Raw genomic sequence first — 22,994 nt, 5'->3', positions numbered from 1 at the left:
GTGGTTAGAGTGGGTGTTATATAGTGAATGAGGTAATTAGAAACAGCTGTGTGCAATGAGTGCAATCAGGGCAGTGTGCAAATTGTGCAAAGAATGATGGGAAATGTAGTCCGGGGTGCTATGCAACAGTTTGTGTAGTGCGAGAGTCAATGTAAAGGAAAGGGTGACATCTGGTGGTGAATAAACGGAAGTCCATGAACCGAATTCGTGACAGTAACATAGCTAATAATAAATTTAAATATTTAAGCACCAAATTAGTATATTAGAGTGATTTCTGTAGGATCATGTGACACTGAGAACTGGAGTAATGGCTGCTGAATATTCAGAAATATGTTTCTGTGTTTGTATCACAGAAATACACTTAAAAAAAAAAAATATATATATATATATATATATATATATATTCATTTTGTCTCTCATAGTTGAGGTATACCTATGATGAAAATTACAGGCCTCTCTCATCTTTTTAAGTGGGAGAACTTGCACAATTGGTGGCTGACTAAATACTTTTTTTCCCCACTGTATATATATATATAAAAAATTATCATAAGAATATTTCACAATGTTAGTGTTTTTACTGTATTGATCGAATAAATGCAGCCTTGGTGAGCATAAAAGCCCTCTTTTAAAGGCATAAAAAATTAATTACCCCAAGCTTTTGAACCGGAGTGTGTATAATTATATACTTATTTATTTTATTATAATATTATCATTTTAATTATTTATTTATTTATATTTATTTATAACTATGCATTTTTAATTGTTATTTCTTAGACTCAGTAATTATAGAGATCTTATGTACATGAGAAGTATATGAAGTATAACTAGTTTAGTAAAAGGAATGAGTCATTGACAACTGACAAAAATAGTTTATTTTGATTTAAAGGGGTCATATGATGCGATTTAAATTTTTCCTTTCTCTTTGAAGTGTTACAAGCACTTGGTGCATAAAGAAGATCTGTAAAGTTGCAAACACTAAAGTCTCAAAACCAAAGAGATATTCTTTATAAAAGTTAAGAGTTAACCACGCCTACCTAAAACGCCTCGTTCTAACATGCCCCCACATGTCTACGTCACGATGTGGGAAGATTTGCATAACGCCACCCAAATGTTCACGCAAAGAAAGAAGGTGTAACTTTTATTCTCGCTGTAGTATTGTTGACGCTGCAGCCATGTCCTGAAGATGCTGTGTGCTTCGTTGTGAAAACTACTTTGTTTGGTCTTCCAAAAGAGGACAATATCCGCTTCGTCATGCCTAGAGCTGATCTGTGCTGGTCGCTGAGGGAATACATCAACTTTCATTCACATTCTTTACATTCACCCCTGCCGCCTCAGCTCACTCTATCCCAGCCTCAATGCACGCTAAGCCAGGGCTTCCCCTCACGCTAGGCCGCTGTGTTTTTCGTTGCCACTGATGATTCAAACGCGAGTTTTGAAAGAAGAACGGGGTACAAGAGTCTACAATGGTTTCTTATTTGGTGGAAGTGTAAGTTTACTTGGCACAGTTCATAGTTTATTATTTTTGCATATTATTTAGCATTTTTATTTACCGCATGAAGCTGATTTAGTGCTCAACATTGAGAAGAACTGTGTAGTAATTACCCAGACGACACTAATTAACCTCAGGGAGGGCAAAACTGCTCTAGCGAGTGGCCGCTGCTGTCTTTATTTGGTCTCATGATGCCATTAATTCCACACTGACTTCCAAGGGGAGTCTGCCTGCTCCATCTGTTCATACCTACAGTCCAGTATAAATAACAATCGCTTTTATCATCATAGCTCCTCCATGTATCAGTTAGAGATGTTGTACTAAAAAGAAATTGCCTTTAGGAATCATTGTTCACTTGCCTTTTATTTACAGAAAATTCAGGTCATCTGAACTTAGAGATTTTGTAATTGTTGAAAAAAATGTTGAGAATAAGGCTAAGATTTGTTTTGTTTTTTTTACATTTATTTTACATCCTTGTCTTTGTCACTGAGAAAGTGGTAAAGACTGTTTATAACACTTCCTTTGGTACGTAGGTGGTGTTGCTTGAGATTGGCTCGTCTTTTGTGTGGGCAGTGTGCTCAAGACATCACACCTTATACTTGATTATTTATTTATTTAGCTTTTAAAATGATTATTTATGTTTCTATTAATTCATTTTTCCTGTCTGTGAGCAAGGGAGCTGTGCTTTGCAGTGTAAAATGCAGCTTTAATAGATTTATCGTTAACTGGAGTTTCAGAGTGAATGTGCTTCTTTGTCAGGTTGCAGTGTTTTTGGGCACTGACTAACTAATGATTATTCATACTAATACTGACATTATGTTTGCTAATTGTACCATTAATCATAAGTGTAGTTGAGTGTAGTATACACAGTATAAGATCGGCAGATCAGTCCCAGATCACAAAGCGATGAAGGCAGATATTTGACATGAAACTCAGTTTTCTACAGACCCTCACCCCTACAGGTTTGTGAATGGTACATTCCCTGCTTTCCTCCTCACTCCAGCTGCATCTCTAGCTCTGTGTCCCTGAGCAGGCAATGCCTCAGCATTCCTGGCCATAGAAGAGCTGCTTATGGAATAAAACCAAGCAGCAGAATATAAGATGTTCATTTAGCCGTTCTTCAGATTGACTTGAACTGCAGTCTCTGGCGTATCGGTCCTGCTTTCAGCACATCCACACTCTTCAAGGAGAAATACAAAATGTCCACGTCGGGAACTCTGGACAGCTGCATGAGAGATTCTTGTAGGTTTCCAGGCACTCTTTTATTGTAAGGTTAATTTGATGTGCCAATGTATCACAGTTCTGGCGGTATGTCAAGAGATCTGAATTGGTGCTTTGCAGTCATTGTTTGTCATCTTTGGGTTTGGCAGGCTTTAGTAATGGAATTTCAGCACAGATTAGGATGCCTACAGTGGCTTTTGTGTCTGTATGCCTTTTCAGTACCAGCCATCATAATGCAAGCCTATGCAGTGCATAGAATTAAACTTTTATAAAAGACTTTATGGAAACGTCAAATCTAGAAATGTTGCTCTAAATCTGTGCAAAACACCTTCTGGTCATGGATCGCAAGTTGTTGTAGTTTTTAACTTTAAGTTGGGGTTATTCCTGCTGTGTGTGTGTGGAGATCATCACTGCAATGTGATGTTTTAAAGAGCCACAGTGCTGTTCGCTTAACTTGTATGCCTTCATGCTTCAATTTTGACTTGTAAATTGGGGTTTAGATCTGCAACCTCTAGGTGGCTCAAGCAGTACAATCTCATAAAGTTATCTCAGAGATTCAGCATTCATTAGAGAGTATTGCATCATTAGCTGAAATGAGAAATATTTTATTACGTTATATTACAATGGAATGAGTGCTTAATATACAAATTACATGAAATCAGTCCCATTGTTGGGACAAGATGCATTTTTTTTATGTGTATGTGACAGAATTGAATGTTGAAATTAAAATTGTTATAATGTATTTATATTATATTATTATAGTTAATAGTAAAGATTGTGCCTTTATCATTTCTTCTGTCATTAGTCATTAACATAATATAGCATGTATGTTTATTTGTTATTTTCTCATATTTTCTCACTTGAATTATTTGAGCAGTTTAACCCATTGAATGTTATCTATTAGATGTCATCACAACAACATAACTAGGTATAAATTGATATGAATTTTAATATAAATTAAAGGAGCATTTGGTATTTGTCTGTGAATGTGTTTTTTGCTTGACATCTTGAGGTGGTTGTGGTGGGGACTGGTCTAGAAGACACTGTTAAAACTGCAGAGCTGCTGTGCAAACTTGTGGCTAAAATGCACACACATATTTGAACCTTTAAGAATACCTTTAAGATGATTTCATCCCCACAGTATTTTCAAAGGTTGTAGCTTCTGATTTGTGGGAGTGGAAATGTTTCTTACTATGTGCTTCTGACACAAAGAACCTTTTGGTTTAAGAAATACAGTAAGAAAAGTATCTACTCATACAAACCAGAGTCTATTTATAGCTCTGCAGTTGACAGATGACTGATACTGAACCATCCATGTGATGAATGATCTGTCGGTCCAGAAGACAGTGTTTGCACATTCTTCTCTCTGCTTCCTCTTCCTGTTGCTGGATTCTGGGGTTCTGTTCTGTGTGTGGAGGAAGGTCAGCTCATTAGAATGAGTCATTAGACTGTCTGGCCTTAGGGCTGAACCTGCATTACCATCCGCTTCCAGATGCTCCACTGATTAGCTGCAAGATGCCTCATCTTTGATCAGCACGCTAATATTTGTTTCATGCTCCATTTTCGTAATAGAAGATTGATGGAGATTTTATGACAATTGTCATCAGTGAAATTTTGCAGTGAGTAGATTATGAAACTGTGTTGTTGAAGTCTCAGCTGTGGTTTTCTGTGCATTGGCCCTCACAAACGTTCTTAACATGTTTTCTTCTTTCCTGAGGAATGTGTGTGGAGGATGTGACAAGTGTGATCAGAGCTCCTGGGGCTCATCCCGTGCCGTCATCTATCATTAGCTGTCACACACACGCAACGGAAAATATGACGAAAGGCACAGCTTATCCCCGCAGATTTAGTTCTTTCATGCCATATCCATGTTTTAGTTCTTGTGGACATGGAATCATTCAAGGAGGAGGAAGCTATTCATTAGCATTCCCATTCATCTCAATGGCACTTGCTCAGATGGCGTAGGAGCTCATGGCTGCTCTGCTCTGTTTTTTTTTTTAGCCAATCACCTGAAGCTCAAATGCATTAAGTAGAAAAAAGTAGCTATATTCATGGGGTATTAAGAACAGTCCCAGTCCTTTCAGTAGCAGCTATCCTGATCTGTGATGTCAAAGGCATAATAAATCCATTTCATGCATGTAGAGCCCTTCAAATTAGTTGAACTTGAGTAATCTACTATAATTATTAAATAATTAAAGTGTAATTAGAAATAAACAACTGGGCGAGTTTGGTATAATTTAGATTTTGCTCACCAAAATCTGCATTCATTTGATTAGAAATACAGTAAAAACATTAATATTGTGAAAAAACTGTTTTCTATTTTCTGTTAAGAAAAATTTATTCTTGTTATCAATGTTGACAACAGTGTTGCTTAATCTTTTTGTTGAAACTGTGATACACTACCATTAAAAAAGAAACATTGATAATAACAATTATTTGTAATTGAGTACCATTAATAACTTAGCACCAAATAAGCATACCAGAATGAATTTTAAAGGATCATGTGACACTGAAGACTGGAGTAATCCTTTGCATCACAGAAATAAATTACATTTTAAAATTTATAAAGTAGAAAACAGTTAGCTTAATTGCAGCCTTGGTGAGCATAAGAAGCTACTGGCTTCTAAAAAAATCTTACTGACCCAAACTTTTGATTGAAAGAGTTAGGATTTTTTAGTTACATTTTTGCCTAAAATCTTAATATTGACTGAGAAAAAGAGTTATGCTATTGTCATTAACATCAAGCCAATATTTATATTAACATTCAATTAGCATAAAATCAAAACGAATAGATTTTTTTTACTCCTAAAACCAGGTAGTGTTATTACTGTGAAGAGACTGAATAACGATGATCCTGCTGTGAAATATCGATTTGACAAGCGTTAGGGGTTGAAGCAGGTTATTACCGTAGATGGCATCGCAGTGTCAACCAAATATTGCTAAACTAGTGTCTTGATAATACATGCATAAATAATCAGTTCATTTTAAATCTGCTTGCATCAACTTAATTTACATGATTTAGCCCATTTTTGCAAGGCTAATATTGTGCCAAAATGGGCAACAATGGTTTCTTAGTGAGCATGCTTACATTCAGCCCAGCACTTTTATTTAACACTGTTCAACCAGCATCTGTTTAAAAAGAATGTGTGACAGGACTGTGGTTAAGACCACATCCTAATAACAGAGGTGCATCTCACTGCTTTGTCAGTGGATTTCTTTTCCTCAGACAACACACAGGAGGATTATGATGGTAGACAATGCCTGCCATTTGATGGTGCTGTGTGCATACGTGCATGTATTTAAAGTTTCTTTCTCCAGAATGCAGGGTGATTGGTGTGACCATGTCTTGAAATGTTTTATTTCATTCTAGAAAGTTGCATCTAGGATGCGTCACCATAAGCTTTGGCAGGATGTTTGTACCATATCTTTTTAAGTGTACATCACACCCATAAACACCACAGTGACATTCAAATCGCACAGGCAAACTTCCTGCTTTTCAGAGAAGAGTATGCACTTCCTGTGAAAGATAAAGATTTTAACTGCATCTTGTATCACTTACGCTCTTGTGCCGCTCACACAAAAGAAGCGTTGCGTTCTCTGCCACTACTAGAAAAGCTTCACATTCTGTGGTAAGCTAGCATGCTGGAAAGACACTTGTGTAGGATCTTGTTCTTTGATGTGCTGTAGAAAGCATGTTTGACAATGTATGCGATGTTATCTTGAAGTTCAGATGTCAGAGGTTTGGTTTAGATATTTGCAAAGTGTCTTGGGAAAAGCCTATCAGGCAGATATTGGGGCTTGTATTGTGTTGATATTGGAACATTTGTGTGTGGTGTTGGGCAGTTTAATTCCAGAGATCTCAGAGAATATTCTATCTTTAAATGTGTTTTTAGAAGGCAACGACTTAAAAAACATGTTTGTGTTCTTGAAACACTGGGGTTTCAAGAGTTCAACATTTCAGTGCTGTTATAATTATAAAACAAAAATGATGTAAGAACACTACGGTTCAAAAGTGATTGATCAAAGATTTTTACATTGTTAGAAATAAATAATATTTCAAATAAATGTTATTTTGAACTTTGTTCATCAAAGAATCTTGAAAAATCAGTTTCTAAAAAAAATATTAAACAGCACAACCAATTTCAAATACGATAATATAAGAAATGTTTCTTGAGCATGAAATTAAAAGGATTTCTGAAGAATCATGTGACACTGAAGACTTGAGTAATGGCTGATAAAAATTCAGCTTCACAGAAATAAATTACATTTTAAACCGTATTAAAATAGAAAACAATTATTTTTAAATTGTAATAATATTTCACAATATTACAGTTTTACTAAAGCTTCGTCAAATAAATGCAACCTTGGTGAGCGGTGAGAAATGAAAATGATAATTTTTATTTATTATAATTTAATTGTTCATTTAAATACTATTTAATTGCTATAAGCAAATGTTGCATGTTTCTGCATCAATTCTCTGAGGGTTAATCCACTTCCCTTTTCTAGTTCATTTTGTGCTTCCATCCCCCATCTCTCTCTCTTTCTCTCTGTCATTTTGTAACCTACTTGGTGTTTTATGTCTCTCTTTAGTGGAGCTCGATACGGAACATGGCCAGAACGTGCTGGAGATGGAGCATGCGCAGCATGTCAAGCTAAAGGAGCGGCAGAAGTACTTTGAAGAGGCATTTCAGCAAGACATGGAGCAGTACCTCTCCACAGGATACCTCCAGATCACCGACAGGAGAGGTCAGTTACTTATTTTCGAAGGACCACTTCTGCACATACTTGTTCAAATGTCTGAAATTGATTCGTAACAACCCTTAACAACCCTTTTCTTTCCATCTTTACTCTCCTTGTGTAGTGTCTTATGTGTTTAGTATTTAGTGGCAAACACATATGACAGTAAACAGTGTTTTAGAATTCAAAATGCGATTGTTCTGTTTTTCTTAGTAAACTTCAGAAAATAACAGCAAAATAGTTTGAATCACAGCCACTCTATATGATGTGCTGCTCAAGGCTGTGTCCTTCCCTTCATGAATATTTAAACATACTGTTACTATGTTAAATGGGAGGTTAAAGCTCTTGTGCAAGGATGTTGATGCTAAACTGATGGTCTTCTCTTTCCTCTCTGCTGCCTTAATGCTGCGCTGATGTGTGAGGTACTCTATGCTTTCCTCTGCATCCCTCATTCTTCAGGACATCTACTTTGTCCTAGGCTCCTCTGTTCATGTGTCAATCTATTCACTGTATTGCGTTGTGAAATTTGCTTGTGTATTCCTGAACTAAACCTGCTGTTCTGTATGTTTTGAAGTGAACAGTTGGTTTGGTGTTAGAGTTCACAAAATGAAGGTTTCTTTCTTTCTCTGGGGCAGATCCAATAGGCAGTATGTCCTCAATGGAGGTGAATGTTGACCTCCTGGAACAAATGGATCTTACGGATGTGTCCGATCATGAGGCTTTCGATGTCTTCCTCAGCTCCGTAGGGGAAGAGAGCAGCACTCAGTCTCCTGACATAGGTTGGGCTTTGCTTTTAATGAAACTTGATTTCATGTTTGCTTGCTTTTTACATATTTATTATAGAACAAACACATAAATAACTAATGTGCAAAATTCAGATTCAGTTTTATTGGCAAAGTGTGCTCACAGACAAGGAATTTGTTTGTGGCACTGGAAATCCCAGGACCTCACTGAAATCCAAGATAAAAACAGTTTACACAATTATATGTGCAAGTTGTTATTTACTAGTGGTCGACCGATATTGGCTTTTTTGACAGCCGATGTCGGTATCTTGGAAAGCAGGGTGGCCGATATAAAGCAGATATAATTGTATTTATTTTCATTAATATTTAAGAAATTTGAAATCATTTGAAAATTTATTAAAATTAAATTTGTAAAATAAACATACTTATACTTTAGATGACAAATAAATAAATATTTAATAAAAATATAATTAAAAAGGAAGTAAACTGTAACCAACAGAGCACTCAGTATTCTGGGAAGTTTGTGTGCATTGGGAATCATATTTTTCAAATAAAACCAAGGTAACACTCATTTTACACACAGCACACAGTGAAAATGACATGAATATGACAGTGGGCAAATGCATAAAGAGCAGCATAATTTAAAATCACGAATTTAATGTTTAAAGCATTCAATTTACACAGACCGAAAGTCATGCAGAGTACACGCGATCATGCAGGTCACATGCACGCTTCACAAGATCTCACAACTGGATTCGACTAAGTTTGCAAGGTTTGTGAAATTAAATTTTCATTAGACATTCAAAGATTTGTTTAAATTATGTAAATGCATATTTGCTGAATGCTGACGGCAAACGAGAAAGTATTATAATGTTTGCCTTTCTATTACTAATAATATAAAAGCAATCGTTATAATACTTTTTGTATACATTTTAATTCCTATCGGATTATTAGACAGACTTCTATCCGTATTAGACAGCACTGTTAACGACGACAGCGAACAAGAGAGAGAATGTGAGCACTGTGTGCTCAGGCGCTGCCGCTCTGAGCACCGTCAAAATAAAAGTCTCGCCTCGAACGCATCGGCCAAACAAAAAAACTTATCGGCCGATGCCAATATTTGGAAATGCCAGATATCGGCCGATATATCGGCCTTGGCTCTATATCGGTCGACCACTATTATTTACATGGGAAAAACTAGGACAGTGGTGGTGCAGAGATATATGTTGCTTGTGCAGGTATATAAATAGAAAATGTAACAAAAAAATTAGTAGGTGGCATAAATACCTGTATATAGAACATATTGCACTCAGTAGAATTGATGTACTATGGAGTCTTTATTGGGGAGTGTTTAGTGTTCATAATAGAGATGGCTTGTGGGAATAAACAAAAACGAAAAACTTGCAGAACAAAACCTGAATTTGTTTTAATGTTTTTGGATTTGTTCACGCTAGCACAATCAAATCCACTGTCACAATCAGATTTTAGGACGTACCTGACTCAAACCACATTTGGAAATGTGTTTTAAAACAGGACTTTATGCAGATCCATTTCAGTTTGAGCTGTCTGATCAGAATTCAAAAGTTTCCTCACCTCTCAGGATTAGAATACACTAATATTAAAATTCTATACTAGTGTCCAAATAAATGAAATATTAAACACTAAAACCAAAATCAGTTGTTGTAGCACATTATAATGTTATGAAAAATTGATATTAATTTCTACTTATTCCAGAACTAATAAAATTTATCAAAAGTGACAGTAAAGACATTTATAATGTTAAAAAAATTATATCAGATTTGTTTATATTCATCATTCTGAATTTTGAAAAAAGAAATTGTATTACAGTTTTCACAAAAATATTTAGCAGCACAAGAAATGTTTCTTGAGCACCAAATCTGAATGATGAATGAAGTGATATAGTACTGATTTTTACTCCATCCTAAACTAGTTTCATCATTCCACTAAATACTGCAGATACTCAGAAAATGTGAAAGGAAAGTGTGCAGATTTGTGTCTGAATGAGTCGAATGACTGTGAACACATTAGACTCCTACCGTGTCTCTCATAGCATTCAAGTATTCAAGGTTGCGACTGCACTTCAGGACTAGTTAATATTCTGAAATAGATGGCGTGACACATTTTACCCTTGTTCTATCTGTTCTGCAGGTGGTCCGGCTCTGGAGCCTGGCTCGTCCCCCTCAGAGATCAGCCTGAAGGTGCCTTCAAAGACAGAGCTACAGCACACCGTCTCTTCCGTCTCCTCCTCCTGCACCGACACCATCAGCGGCGTGACCGAGGGTCCGGATGAAGAGGATGCCAGCGAGGAGAGCTGCAGCGGAGACTCTCCACTGGTCCAGTCAGATGAGGAGGAGGTACATGCTGACACAGCCCTCATGGGCCTCCCAGAAATGGAGCTGCTCAAAAGCTCAGACGACAGCGACACACAGGCCCCCTAGTGGCCACGGATTGCAAACGCACTCGTTTAAGTTGGTTTCTGGATGAAAACCTGATGTTTTACATCAAGGCCCAGACAGAAGGAGTGCTGAAAACCAGCCAGGTGTTTCTTCATGGCTTAATGCAACACTTTGAGATGAAGATTTTGGAGCCTTATAGAACGCTGTTTGTGCTCAGCCTAGAAAGCTGAGCTCTTTCTGACTCTTAGCACTGTGATTTTTGTTTTATTCTTTCCCAATACAAAAAATCAACTCAATGTATGACACAATTCTTCGTATTACCTATTGCATCAGAATTATATAATAATAAACATTTTACAGTGTTCCCGCTAATATCCCTGATGTATGTTGCATGAATTTGTAATGCGGAGCTCATTTTTGCATATGACATTATTGAGCTGAATATAAAATAAATATACCTTGAAATAAGAGGGGCCTCAAAGACAGTCTCAATGTGGAACTGATATTTCATATCATAGTGATCTAAGGCAAATATCTTCCACCGAGTCTTTGATATAAAACTAGCTGGGAACATTGTTGTTCAGTTAATGTTAATATATACTAAATATTAAAATCAACAGCCAGTAATATTAATGTACCTGCGCTAACATGAACTAACAATGAACAGTTGTATTATTTTAGATCTGTTATCAACACATACCGGCTTTTTAATTGTACATACTCATTTCCCGTTTTTACATTTAGATTACATTTGCATTTACATTTTCACCTAACGTTCAAAGTTGATCTTTAAAAACACTATTAACTTAACACTGTTAAATGTAATATTTTGAATAGACATTTTTCATACTGTACATTGTGATGCCTAAATTAATTTCTAGCATTTAAAATTATTAATTTTATTTTGTTTTAAAATTTGTAGTTTTATATGTTTAACACAAATTAATATAGAATAATAATTTTGCCATTTTACCAATTATTGTCCGTAACATCAAAGTACTCTGCATCTCCACAAAACAAAAACATGAGGCCAGTACATTTTTGGAAGGATTGACAAGTGATTTATTAAAACAAAAACAAAAAAAAGTAACCAAAAAGATCTCCACTGGACTGGAGGGACTGAGTAACAGTGCATATAAATAAACAGTACAAGGATCAGGAGTATTACTGTATAAAATAGGATGAAAGGATAACAAAAGAAAAAAAAAACATTTTAAGGCCATAAAAAGTATACAACCACATTTTGGAAACACTGTTCAGTTTATTTAAACCTTAAATACAAGTCAGTCATTTGGAAAGGGGCGACTACCATGTTTGATTACAGGACTTTGATACAGTCAGTGCAATGGGTAGCTAGGCATACACAATACTTTACTTTTGGGTAAAAGACTTTTCCTTTTGAATAAAAAAAGTAAAGCTAAAAAACTAGGGATCACCACTATGACATACTTCTCTGTGATTTAAGCAGCACTTATTTTTTGTAGCAACCCTGTTAACATCTAATTTATATCAATGAAGAAATCAATGTAGAAGTAAGGCTTTTTCTTCATCTCGACCTTCTCATCCAAACCCCTAGAGACCCGAACTCAAAGGCTCAATTTAACATTTACTAGCATAGAAACATATTTGGGGCTTTTTTTGGATCGATATTAGTATTTCGCAATAATATTTCTATGAAAATTAAAAGGATATTTAAAGATTTCATTCTTAACGGCAAAACAGGTGGAGCATTTTCAAGAAACACTGGTAACCAATTACAAATAAAATCAGGGGGGCAAAAGTTTGTGGGATAAAAGGGAAAGTGCATTTACAATTGACGTAGTAACTTTAAAAACAAGTACAAACTGCCCTCAGCATCAAACTTATTTGTACTTCAAAGATTTTTATTAAAAGGCCTCAGAATGTGCTTTTAAAAGAGGGGGGTTCCTTGAGATCTCCAGGTGGGAATTCCCAAAGGAAATCTCTTATCGGTGGCATCAGAAACGTTTGCAGGCTCCTTCAAGTGTCAAATCTATGCAAAAGTGTCAAGCCCGCAATTATTATTTTATAGTATTTATTATTATTTTATAAGTGTGGGCATGTTGGTTCTTGTTCCTGAAAGCTTTAAGACGTAATAAACGTGAGCCCAAGAGACAACCAGGCCGTAAGGGTGATGGAGAAAAGTGTCACTACAGCACCAGTTAAACACAAATGATAGGAATCGAATAGGATATATTTATATCTATGTATACGCATATCTATACTCGATTTAATGCTAAAACAACCCGAAAATACTCATCTAAAAACCAATCTCAATACTAGTGCAAAAGGTTGCGTGCTTGTTGGATGAGACCCAATAGCCTTATGTCAGGTGCCCCAAACAATTGTGTATTCGCCCCCTTATATTTGACGTGAAATGCGATGTAACATTTAACCTCCGTACATTCAATATATTGGACTAACCAGCCAGTAACTACACGGATCTGTAATACAAAAGTGCAATATAACAGCTTGTTGTATTGATATATTATACACTAGGTACAAAGAGTATTGAAGAGTGTTTATACACAAGTATTAGGAACACCTGATATAAAAGGAGACCCGGAGGAATGTCGCTGACGGTCTGGTTAGGTGCGGCCGGTGTTCTTTGAGGTGGCGCTGGAGAGGGGGATTAGGGCGGAGCTCTTGTGTCTGGGGCTTCGTTTTGCTGGTGTCTTGCTGGTGCCCACGACTTTCTGCTTCACTCCACTCTTCTCCAGTGCTCTGCCACACACTCGATTCACCAGACCGCTGATCTGCTCCTGTGCAAAATAGGGTGGGATGCTGAAGGTTACATATTTACACTGAGGAGTTTATTTTGAAGTGGAATCCCATATTATATTCACAATGTGATTTCTACAACAAAATGCTGCAATTAATACGATATCGCACAATACAATCAGGGCCGGATTAACAATAGGGCTGGGTGGGGCTGAAGCCCCAGGGCCCGAGCAGTGAGGGGGCCCGTGATTGGCTGTGGAGTAGATTGACTAAAGCGCCAATCGCCAAAGCCCCACCACGCCCCCACTTATTAGCGCTATTATTTAGTCGAGCTTTGCCGTAAATTCCATGTATTACCATTAGATATTGAAACGTCACGTTTGAATTTGGTTTACCAATCAAATGCATTTATTCTGTATTTGACTTTTGAACGAACTGTACGAGTATCTATCAGGTGTTTGCTGCGCCTGATGTCCGCATTCACCTCCACTCTTCACTTCGTTCTGGCATAATCTGGAAATGTTCAGGCAAAGAACAATCTTCGATAAGTAAAAATGTCAGCTATTCTAAAAAAAAAAATGTGAAAGAGGGGCTCAAAAAAAAAAAAACGTAAAAAAACAAACAGCAGATAAAACATAGTTAGTAAAATCCCCAGCTATCAAGTTATTTTACTAAAGATGATGATGGAGTAGAAGTTGTGAAACAGCAAGTGGACCGGGCACATGGAGCAGATAAAAACAGCGCCATCGTCCACACAGATTTTAGGTTAGTTTGATTATTAACTTGATGGATGTATTTGGCTTTCTGTGTTTGAACAAACTCTATATATTCGCTTTAGGGTTGGGAAATAACCCGGTAGAAAAAATGTAATTCGTTCTTTTTTGCGCCTTGTGCTTAAACGTTCAAATACACATAGTTATGTGTTAAAATGCCAGTCTTTGCGAGTATCCTCGTCAACACAGTCAGTTGTGTCTTACATGAACATTAATAGTTAAAGATAAAGCATGTGTAGTAGTAGGCTATATGAGATCCTGGCATTATCTTCACCCAAAAATGAAAATACTGTCCGCATTTACTCACCCTCAAGTTGTTCTGTATGAATTTGAAACCTGTATGAATTTCTTTGTTCTCCTCAACAAAACTGAAGATATTTGGAAGAATGTTTATAACCAGAAACTTTCTGGTCCCCATTGACTCCAATAGTGTTTCTTTCTTTTTTTTTTTCGGTTACCAGTATTGTTCCAAATATATTCTTTTGCGTTCAACAGCAGAGGGAAACAACTAAAGAAGGTTTAGAACAACAACAGAATTTTCATTTTTGGGTGAACTATTCTTCTAAAGCAGCCTAATATAGCTGCTGTTGCCATTTGTGTCAATAATGTAAATCAAACATCAGAAAGAAAATCATTCACTGTCCTTGACTGAATCACTTTTGTAAAATAAGTAAGAATTAATGTATATTGAATTTATACAGTGAAGACTATTCAGTCTATTTGTACATTTACTTTATACAATATAATATTTAATATTTATATTTTTTTTTTTAGGTTTTCAAGTAGGTTGATTTCGTATGTATCTTTGTGCTATTATAATTTGTGATTGTTTACTTGTTCAGCAAGCTTGGTTTTACTTGAGCTAGTTTTTTTTTTTTTTTTTACACCCCTCACATTTTTGTAAATATTTTATTATATCTTTTCATGTGACAACACTGAAGAAATGACACTTTGCTACAATGTAAAGTAGTGAGTGTACAGCTTGGATAACAGTGTAAATTTGCTGTCCCTTCAAAATAACTCAACATACAGCCACTAATGTCTAAACCGCTGGCCACAAAAGTGAGTACACCCCTAAGTGAAAATGTCCAAATTGGGCCCAAAGTGTCAATATTTTGTGTGGCCACCATTATTTTCCAGCACTGCCTTAACCCTCTTGGGCATGGAGTTCTCTTCCACTCCTTCATGACGACATCACAGAGCTGGTGGATGTTAGAGACCTTGAGATGCTCAATAGGGTTTAGGTCTGGAGACATGCTTGGCCAATCCATCACCTTTACCCTCCTGTTAAACCGCTGTATGGTCTTGGCCACCGTGCAGCTGCAGCTCAGTTTCAGGGTCTTGGCAATCTTCTTACAGCTTACGCCATCTTTATGTAGAGCGACAATTTTTTTTTCAGATCCTCGGAGAGTTCTTTGCCATAAGGTGCCATGTTGAACTTCCAGTGACCAGTTTGAGAGAGTGAGAGCGATAACACCAAATTTAACATACCTGCTCCCCATTCACACCTGAGACCTTGTAACACTAATGAGTCACATGACACCGGGGAGAGAAAATGGCTAATTGGGCCCCATTTGGACATTGCCCCTTAGGGGTGTACTCACTTTTGTGGCCAGCGGTTTAGACATTAATGGCTGTGTGTTGAGTTATTTTGAGGGGACAGCAAATTTACACTGTTATACAAGCTGTACACTCACTACTTTACATTGTAGCAAAGTGTCATTTCTTCAGTGTTGTCACATGAAAAGATTTAATAAAATATTTACAAAAATGTGAGGGGTGTACTCACTTCTGTGAGATACTGTGTGTGTGTATATATATATATATATATGGGGGGGCCCTGCAGTAAGTCATAGCCCCAGGGCCCAGTGAGGTCTTAATGCGGCCCTGAATACAATGTGCTCAACGCTCGATTTGACCTTCCAATGTGACTAAAGGATCGGTTAGAAAATAGATTTTTAACATTTGTTATTCATTATAATTCGGAGTGCCAAAAACACACGCACACACAGTTGTACATTTTTATTTTCTATCCTTTTCTTGCCACTTGCTAAATTTAACATGTTATAATGTATTGACAATCGATAGGAATCCAATAATATTAAAATTCTGACCAATTTTCAAATTCAATACTATTTTGATTAATTAAATCAAATAAAAACGAAAACACTACAAACTAAAATCATTTTAAACGCTACAAATTGATTTATACATCACAACATTCTAATGTTCTGTATAAAAAGGACATTACTTTTATGACCGCAAAGTAGTCCAAATATAAAAATCAAGGAAATGAGCAAGTACACTATCATTCAAAATAGTCTCCATTTAGTTAAATTTTTCTACTTTTTTGAAAGAAATTAATACTTTTATTCAGCGAGGATGCATCAAATTGAGCAAAAGTGACATTAAAGACATTGTAACAAAATATTTGTATTTCAAATAAAAGCTGTTCTTTTGATTTTTTTATTTTATAAGAAACGCTACTTGAGCATCAAATCGACATATTCGAATAATGTGTGAAGGATCATGTGACACAAGTAATGGCTGCTGAAAATTCAGCTTTGCCATCACAGGAAAAATTCAAATAGAAAATGTCTATTTTAGATTGCATTTATTGCATCAAATAAATGCAGCCTTGATGAGCATAAGAGACTTCTTTCAAAAACATTAAAAAATCTTACTGACTCCAAACTTTTTAATGGTAGTGTATAATGAAACAAAATGATTTAAAATAATTTACTTTAGTTTATATTTAGTTTTAATTTGATTTTAGTTTCTGATTTTGTTTTAGACAAAAAAAACAACAGTTTAATGCATTTAATGCTACTCCCAGCTTTTATACACACTTGCTGTAGACAGTAAAGTACCTCAGTGTAACGAAACATCATCTTGAGGCCACGGGGGGACCTGCGCTTCTGGATGTATCGTAGAGCACATTCCAGACAGAAAACCACATTGTCACTCTCGTGAACAACCTGTTAAAGATGAGACAGGGAGAGTACAGTATATATGCTAATATGACATATTATAGCATAGCTAGACCAATTAGCCTAGGGAAATTTCTTCATAATTTAAGACAGACCCCTCTGAATAAGGTAAAGTGATGTGTAATATTGTAAATGTACCATGGAGAGGTAACACAGATGCTGACACACTTGGCAGCGCCTGTCAGCCGTGTCTTCTGTAAATCTGGAGCGCTGCTGCTTCTTCTTGTCTGCTTGAGACTCGCAGTGTGTGCCATAGCGTGCAGACAGACGGAGCCCGGCCTCGAACAGATCCCTGCGCTGGCTAATCTCTGCATCCCTGAAAAAGTATGGAACAGGACTTTTACTCATGTGTGTGTTCATCTGTGTTAGAAAAATGAACCGTTTCTGGCTATTGAAGCTCATTAAACGAGTCAAAGCAAGCCTCAGGATGTGTTTTGGACAGACCTGAGATCTTTGATGAGACTGGAGACTGAATTCATGAGCTGCTTGTTGTCCCGCTCACATGTAGTGATCTGGTAGAGCAGTTTCTCTGTGGAGAATGGCTCCTCGATACGACGCCGTTTAAGGTCCTGCAAAGCAAACACGACACACAAGTGTGAAAGCACCATACTCCCACAGAAAATACCAAGCCTAGCTCCGTCCGTCCGCGCAGCGAGTCTCTCACCTTAGCTGCCTCGTAGCCCAGCTTCATCCACTGGGGATTGGCGAAGTGCACGGTCTCTGAGACACTGTAGCCACAACACACCTTAGACACAAAGGTCCCTGGGAAACATACCATGAACTGACCACTCTGTTGCACAGTCCGGTACACTTTCACCCCCTTTCGACGGAGCACCTCTGGAGAAATCTGTCATGAGGATGAAGAGATAAAAGTCAAAAGAAAAGTAACGTCACATCAAACCACATTCTCCTTTTCATTGCAGAAAGACAGTACATTTAAAGGGACAGTCACCAAAAATTGACAATTTTGCTGTTTGTTTTCTATGGAACACAAAAGATATTATGAAAAATGTCTCAGTGTTTCAATCCATTTCTCGTGGCCACGAGTTTAATGCGTAAACAAAGCTGAGTGACCATAGTGACCTGGGATTATCAGAGATGGTTTTATTAATATTTTATTTTGAATTAAGAAATTATACATTATTAAATTATTATATTAACCATAGGCCTTGGCTACCAGCTGTATTGCGCACGATGTAGACAGTATTAGACAGCAGTAGTTTATCATGAATAAATGTTACATAAAGTACATAAAATAAAATAACACACACACAGGCATAAATACAATCATGAAGTCAAAACTTTATTGGCATAATTGTCAGGCGTTTACAGTATTGCAAAATATATGGTAGCAAATACTAGCATAATTATACAAAACGTTAATTAGGTAAAGCGATACACAATAAATATAAAAATATAGCCCTAAACAGTTATTATGATAATAATAATAATATACAAATATTAAATTAAAAGACACAATCAGTTAATGGATTTACAAGACTGTGGTATGAATAAAAATGTTTTATCCATTTCTAGTAATCCCAGGTTGCTATGGTCACGCAGGTTTGTTTAAACTCGTGGCCACGAGAAAAACATGTCGTTCCCTCAAAATAATAAGAGAAATGGATGTCGCATCCTCAACATAGGTTCTCGAGGTTGCGACTTCACATCGTGTGGCCACGACATAAGGATGTCGTTACCTCGACAAAATGGTCTTGTGGCCACATTAATTAATATGTTGTGCCCACGACAAAATTAAGAGAACCAAACATGTCCCCTCCCGGTCACCGTAAGAAAGAAAGTGAAACAACAACATGAGGGGAGTAAATTATTACAAAATGTTTATTTTTAGGTGAGCTGTCCCTTTAAGAAGTCAATGTTTCTCTCTCACCATAATGTTCCTCTCTAGCATCTCCAGCCCTGGAGTGCCGTTAGCCTGTAGCAGTGTGTGTACTACTTTGTCAAGTTTGGATTTCTCTTCAGCTGGAATACAGTACCTGAGGATGAGAGAGACTCATTTATTAGGGATCATGCCATTTGGGTTCAATTTAAGCCCAACTCTTTAAACTCTTACCAAATGCAGTCAGCACCAGTGTGTAGGTAATCTATATACGGAAGGCTGTTCTGGTCCCGACACCAGCATAAGGTAGAAAAGACCATGCCTATGTTCAGCCAGGGGATGGTCACTCCTTCATGCAAACACAAACAGATGTACTGAACACTTACTGCTGCACAGATTCAACAGCTTCGCAGGCAGATTAAATACACACATCATTCTAAATGATCTAGTATGGGAATATAATTGAACTCTCAATTATTTAAGATGTTTTATTGTATGCATGAAAGTTTTTCAGTTTTCGGAAAACATTACCTGGCACAGCACCAAGATGACGTAAGATGGATCCTGAGTTATTGGGAAGGACGGTAAGATTCCATCCATGCCTTGGGAACAAGACAAGCCAATTAGAGTTTGCAGAGTCTGTCAATATTTTATGCACATTTTGTTTATCTTCTACAGGTAACACTTTACAGTAAGGTTGTATATACTGTTAAAGCACTATCATTGGTATTATAACAGAATTGATAAATATCTATAATAAGGTTAATTTACACATATACCTTTTACGAGGGTTTTGTAATATATCAGCCAATATTGGATTTTTAATTGTGCCTGCTCATTTCCTATGTTTTTCAACTAATTTTAAAATTCATATTTAAAAACATTTCATTCTTGTGACAAAATGTTAAAATTCCAGAGGCAAAAAAGGTCCATTGTCTGTTGTCAACAGTGTAGTGATGTATGAAACAGCTCACACAGGAGTATCAATGCAAGCAGCTTGGTCAGCATGGTGAATCTGCGTGACCAACTTGAACCGTTGCGAAATCTGTGTGCGGAAATCTTTCACGCTCACGCAAAAGTAAATAATCATTTTTCATACTGTACATTGTAATGCCTAAATTCACTTAATATGGCTTTATAGCATCAGTTTTTACAGGTGACATTGGTTAATATATTATGAACTAACTGATATATAAATATACATAATATATTTCTATGAAATATAATATTTTTATAAAATTAAATGTAAACATTTAATAAATTGTTAGTAATTGGTGCATTAAATAATGTTAACATTTATAAACTTAAAGGATAGTTCACCCAAAAATGAAAATTATGCCATCATTTACTCACCATCAAGTCATTCCAAACCTCTATGAGTTTCCTCTATGAGAACGGAAAAATACTATGGAAGTCAATGGTTACCGTCAGCTGTTTGGTTACCAACATTCTTCAAAATATTTTCTTTTGTGTTTTGCATAATAAAGAAACCCATACAGGTTTGGAACAAATGAAGGGTGAGTAAATGATGGCAGTATCAAAATGTTCACTTTTGGGTAAACTATCCCTTTAATATAAAATGTTTTTTAAAACCCTAACTTTGAAAATGGCTCAGACTTTCCCACAGGAAATCCACTCCCATGAGTCTTTGTGTCAACCCTCCCACAGTGCACAGCAACATGGCATTCCTTTTCCTCAACCAGTCTCCAGTACTCCCTCTGCAGCAACAGTTAAAAGACATGACAGTGAACATGACTAAAAACAACATCACTTATTCCTGCACATCAAAGAAAACATGATGAAAACAGCTTGTCAACATGAAAATGTACCTCAACTTCAGCAGTGTCTGGCTCTTTGCTGAAGCATGTGTTCATAGTGTTCCTGGCTGCCCTGTAGAATGTCGTCAGCGAGAACGACTTTCCCTGGGAAAGACAGACAAACAATGAGCGTCCACACCAAAGACTGATGCTTAAAGAGGTGGCTGACTGTTTTTTTTCTAGGCTTGATTGTGTTTATGGGGTGCAGTGTTAATGCTTATTTTTTTTAAAAACACATTATTTATTCTACACTGCACTGTCCCTTTTCCTAGGAACGCTCTGATGATTTCCTGGTTTTATGAAGCCCCACCCTCAGAAATATGCAATGGGCTCAGATTGGTTAGCTGGCCCAGTGTGTTGTGATTCGCTAAACCGCCTAGTACATGTCTAAACGCCCCTCACCTCAGTGCATGTGCTCCAGTTGTATTGTAAACAATGGCGTCGTCAATATTGCTTATCAGTTTGAGCCCGATTGAGACCCAGAGAATCTTAGTGAAGAGGATTGCGCAGAACCTGTGCAAGCACGGCTCTTACAGGACGTTTCAGAATGGTATGTTTTGTTTGTTGTTGTCTTATACTTTTATATACGCTGTTATTTGTCAATGCTACTGCTTATGTTAGCTTCTAATATACAGTTTTATCCTGATTAAAGCTTTAATACAGCAGAATACATGATTGCCTTGTAGGATTTTTGTAAACGGTAAGAAGTGTTTGCCAGCAAGTATTGCTCGCTACACGGCAACCACGTGTGCGTCCATGTTTAACGCTTCTCGTAGCTATGTGAAAAATATCTGTCTGTCTATACTCATAAAGTGTATAATTGGAACACAGTTCATTGATGGAGCTGATCATCTGAATGAGAGAGAGTGAGAAAGATGAAGAGAATGCGAGAATCGTTAGGAGACAGAATCGCGATTCATATATGAATAGATTTTTTCATGCACCCCTAGTTTTGACGGCATGGCAACAACTCTTCCTCTTCTCTAAAGCAGTGCAACATGGCCTCGCCCCCTTTGTTGCATGTTCCCGGGTGCGGGGTTTATGTAAATTTCAGGGTTTGTGATGTCACAACCCCGGGAAGTAACTTGTTGTAGTCCCTACCAGCCGTTTTTGTAGGCATTAAAGGGTTAGTTCACCCAAAAATGAAAATTAGGTTGAGTTTTACTCACCCCCGAGGCATCCTAGGTGTATATGACTTTCTTCTTTCAGACGAATCCAGTCAGAGTTATATTAAAAATTGTCTTTGATCTTTCAAGCTGTTTAATGCCACTCAGCGGGTGTTGCATTGCTTCAGTCCAAAAGAACTTAAATTAAAATCGCCCATCCATAAAAATATAGTGTCTCACACGGCTCCGGGGGGTGAACAAAGGCCTTCTGTAGTGAATCGATGCATTTTTGTAAGAAAAATATCCATATTCAAAACGTAATAATCACTTTAATGTAGCTTGCGCCAACGGTTGTACACAGAAGCAGCTCCAGGCTGATGACGTATGAGGTCAGCGCTGCGCATGCGCCGGTGAGTCTCGTGAAAACCAACGTTTGTTTACAGGATCAAAGGAAGCAAAGTTTTCTTACTTTAGCAAAGGAAAACCAGTCTCCTCTTGGCTTATATCGAAATCCTCCGACATGCTTCTTTACAAATCCTTGTTTTGTACTTCTAATTCTTGACCGTTGTTTTGGTTTGATCTCTCCCCTGCGTTTCCTCGTGCGTCACTTCTGAGCGGCCGACCACATACGTTATCCGCCCAGAACTGTTTCTGTTTACAACAGTGAGTGCAAGCTAGATTCAAGTGATTATTACGTTTTGAATATGGATATTTTTCTTACAAAAATGCATCGATTCACTACAGAAGGCCTTTGTTCACCCCCCGGAGCCGTGTGAGACACTATATTTTTATGGATGGGCGATTTTAATTTAAGTTCTTTTGGACTGAAGCAATGAAACACCCGCTGAGTGGCATTAAACAGCTTGAAAGATCAAAGACAATTGTTTATATAACTCCGACTGGATTCGTCTGAAAGAAGAAAGTCATATACACCTAGGACGCCTCAGGGGTGAGTAAAACGCAGCCTAATATACATTTTTGGGTGAACTAACCCTTTAACTGCCATAATTTTAAAAGACAGTATGTCCGTTTGCATTGAACTTTCAGCGTCGTAACTTTGCAGTTATTGTTTATACTCAAACAGCAACATTACACACTAACTAAAGTTAAAAAAGTGAAATC

The 22,994-nt window shown here is 37.0% G+C and overlaps 2 protein-coding genes across 4 annotated transcripts in view; one reads left to right on the top strand and one right to left on the bottom strand.

The window, feature by feature from the left end:
- The window catches only part of LOC107595603 (dysbindin-A-like), a 16,333-nt gene extending 5,039 nt beyond the window's left edge, over nt 1–11,294 (top strand). Inside the window, exons 8-10 of one of the 3 annotated variants that reach the window (XM_016286085.1) lie at nt 7,301–7,456; nt 8,092–8,226; nt 10,360–11,294. In XM_016286085.1, coding sequence (XP_016141571.1) covers nt 7,301–7,456; nt 8,092–8,226; nt 10,360–10,649 — 581 coding nt within the window. In that variant the 3' untranslated portion in view covers nt 10,650–11,294. Of the gene's footprint in view, nt 1–7,300; nt 7,457–8,082; nt 8,227–10,359 lie in introns of all 3 variants that reach the window. The other 2 variants (XM_016286078.1, XM_016286072.1) reach the window with 2 other exon arrangements.
- Nucleotides 11,295–11,852: 558 nt separating this feature from the next.
- Nucleotides 11,853–22,994, bottom strand: part of LOC107595576 (protein Jumonji-like) — a 43,904-nt gene continuing 32,762 nt past the window's right edge. Inside the window, exons 9-18 of the mRNA XM_016286015.1 lie at nt 20,779–20,871; nt 20,549–20,667; nt 19,481–19,551; nt 19,184–19,298; nt 19,001–19,106; nt 17,774–17,956; nt 17,554–17,678; nt 17,248–17,425; nt 16,990–17,097; nt 11,853–13,387 (exon numbers count right to left, since the gene is read on the bottom strand). Coding sequence (XP_016141501.1) covers nt 13,214–13,387; nt 16,990–17,097; nt 17,248–17,425; nt 17,554–17,678; nt 17,774–17,956; nt 19,001–19,106; nt 19,184–19,298; nt 19,481–19,551; nt 20,549–20,667; nt 20,779–20,871 — 1,272 coding nt within the window. The 3' untranslated portion in view covers nt 11,853–13,213. The remainder of the gene's footprint in view (nt 13,388–16,989; nt 17,098–17,247; nt 17,426–17,553; nt 17,679–17,773; nt 17,957–19,000; nt 19,107–19,183; nt 19,299–19,480; nt 19,552–20,548; nt 20,668–20,778; nt 20,872–22,994) is intronic.

Source organism: Sinocyclocheilus grahami, unplaced genomic scaffold, assembly GCF_001515645.1.
Source record: "Sinocyclocheilus grahami isolate Dianchi unplaced genomic scaffold, SAMN03320097.WGS_v1.1 scaffold11.1, whole genome shotgun sequence".
NCBI classification, from domain to species: Eukaryota; Metazoa; Chordata; class Actinopteri; order Cypriniformes; family Cyprinidae; genus Sinocyclocheilus; species Sinocyclocheilus grahami.
The sequence above is the reverse complement of the archived record's forward strand: the minus strand, read 5'-3'. Positions and strand labels throughout refer to the sequence as shown.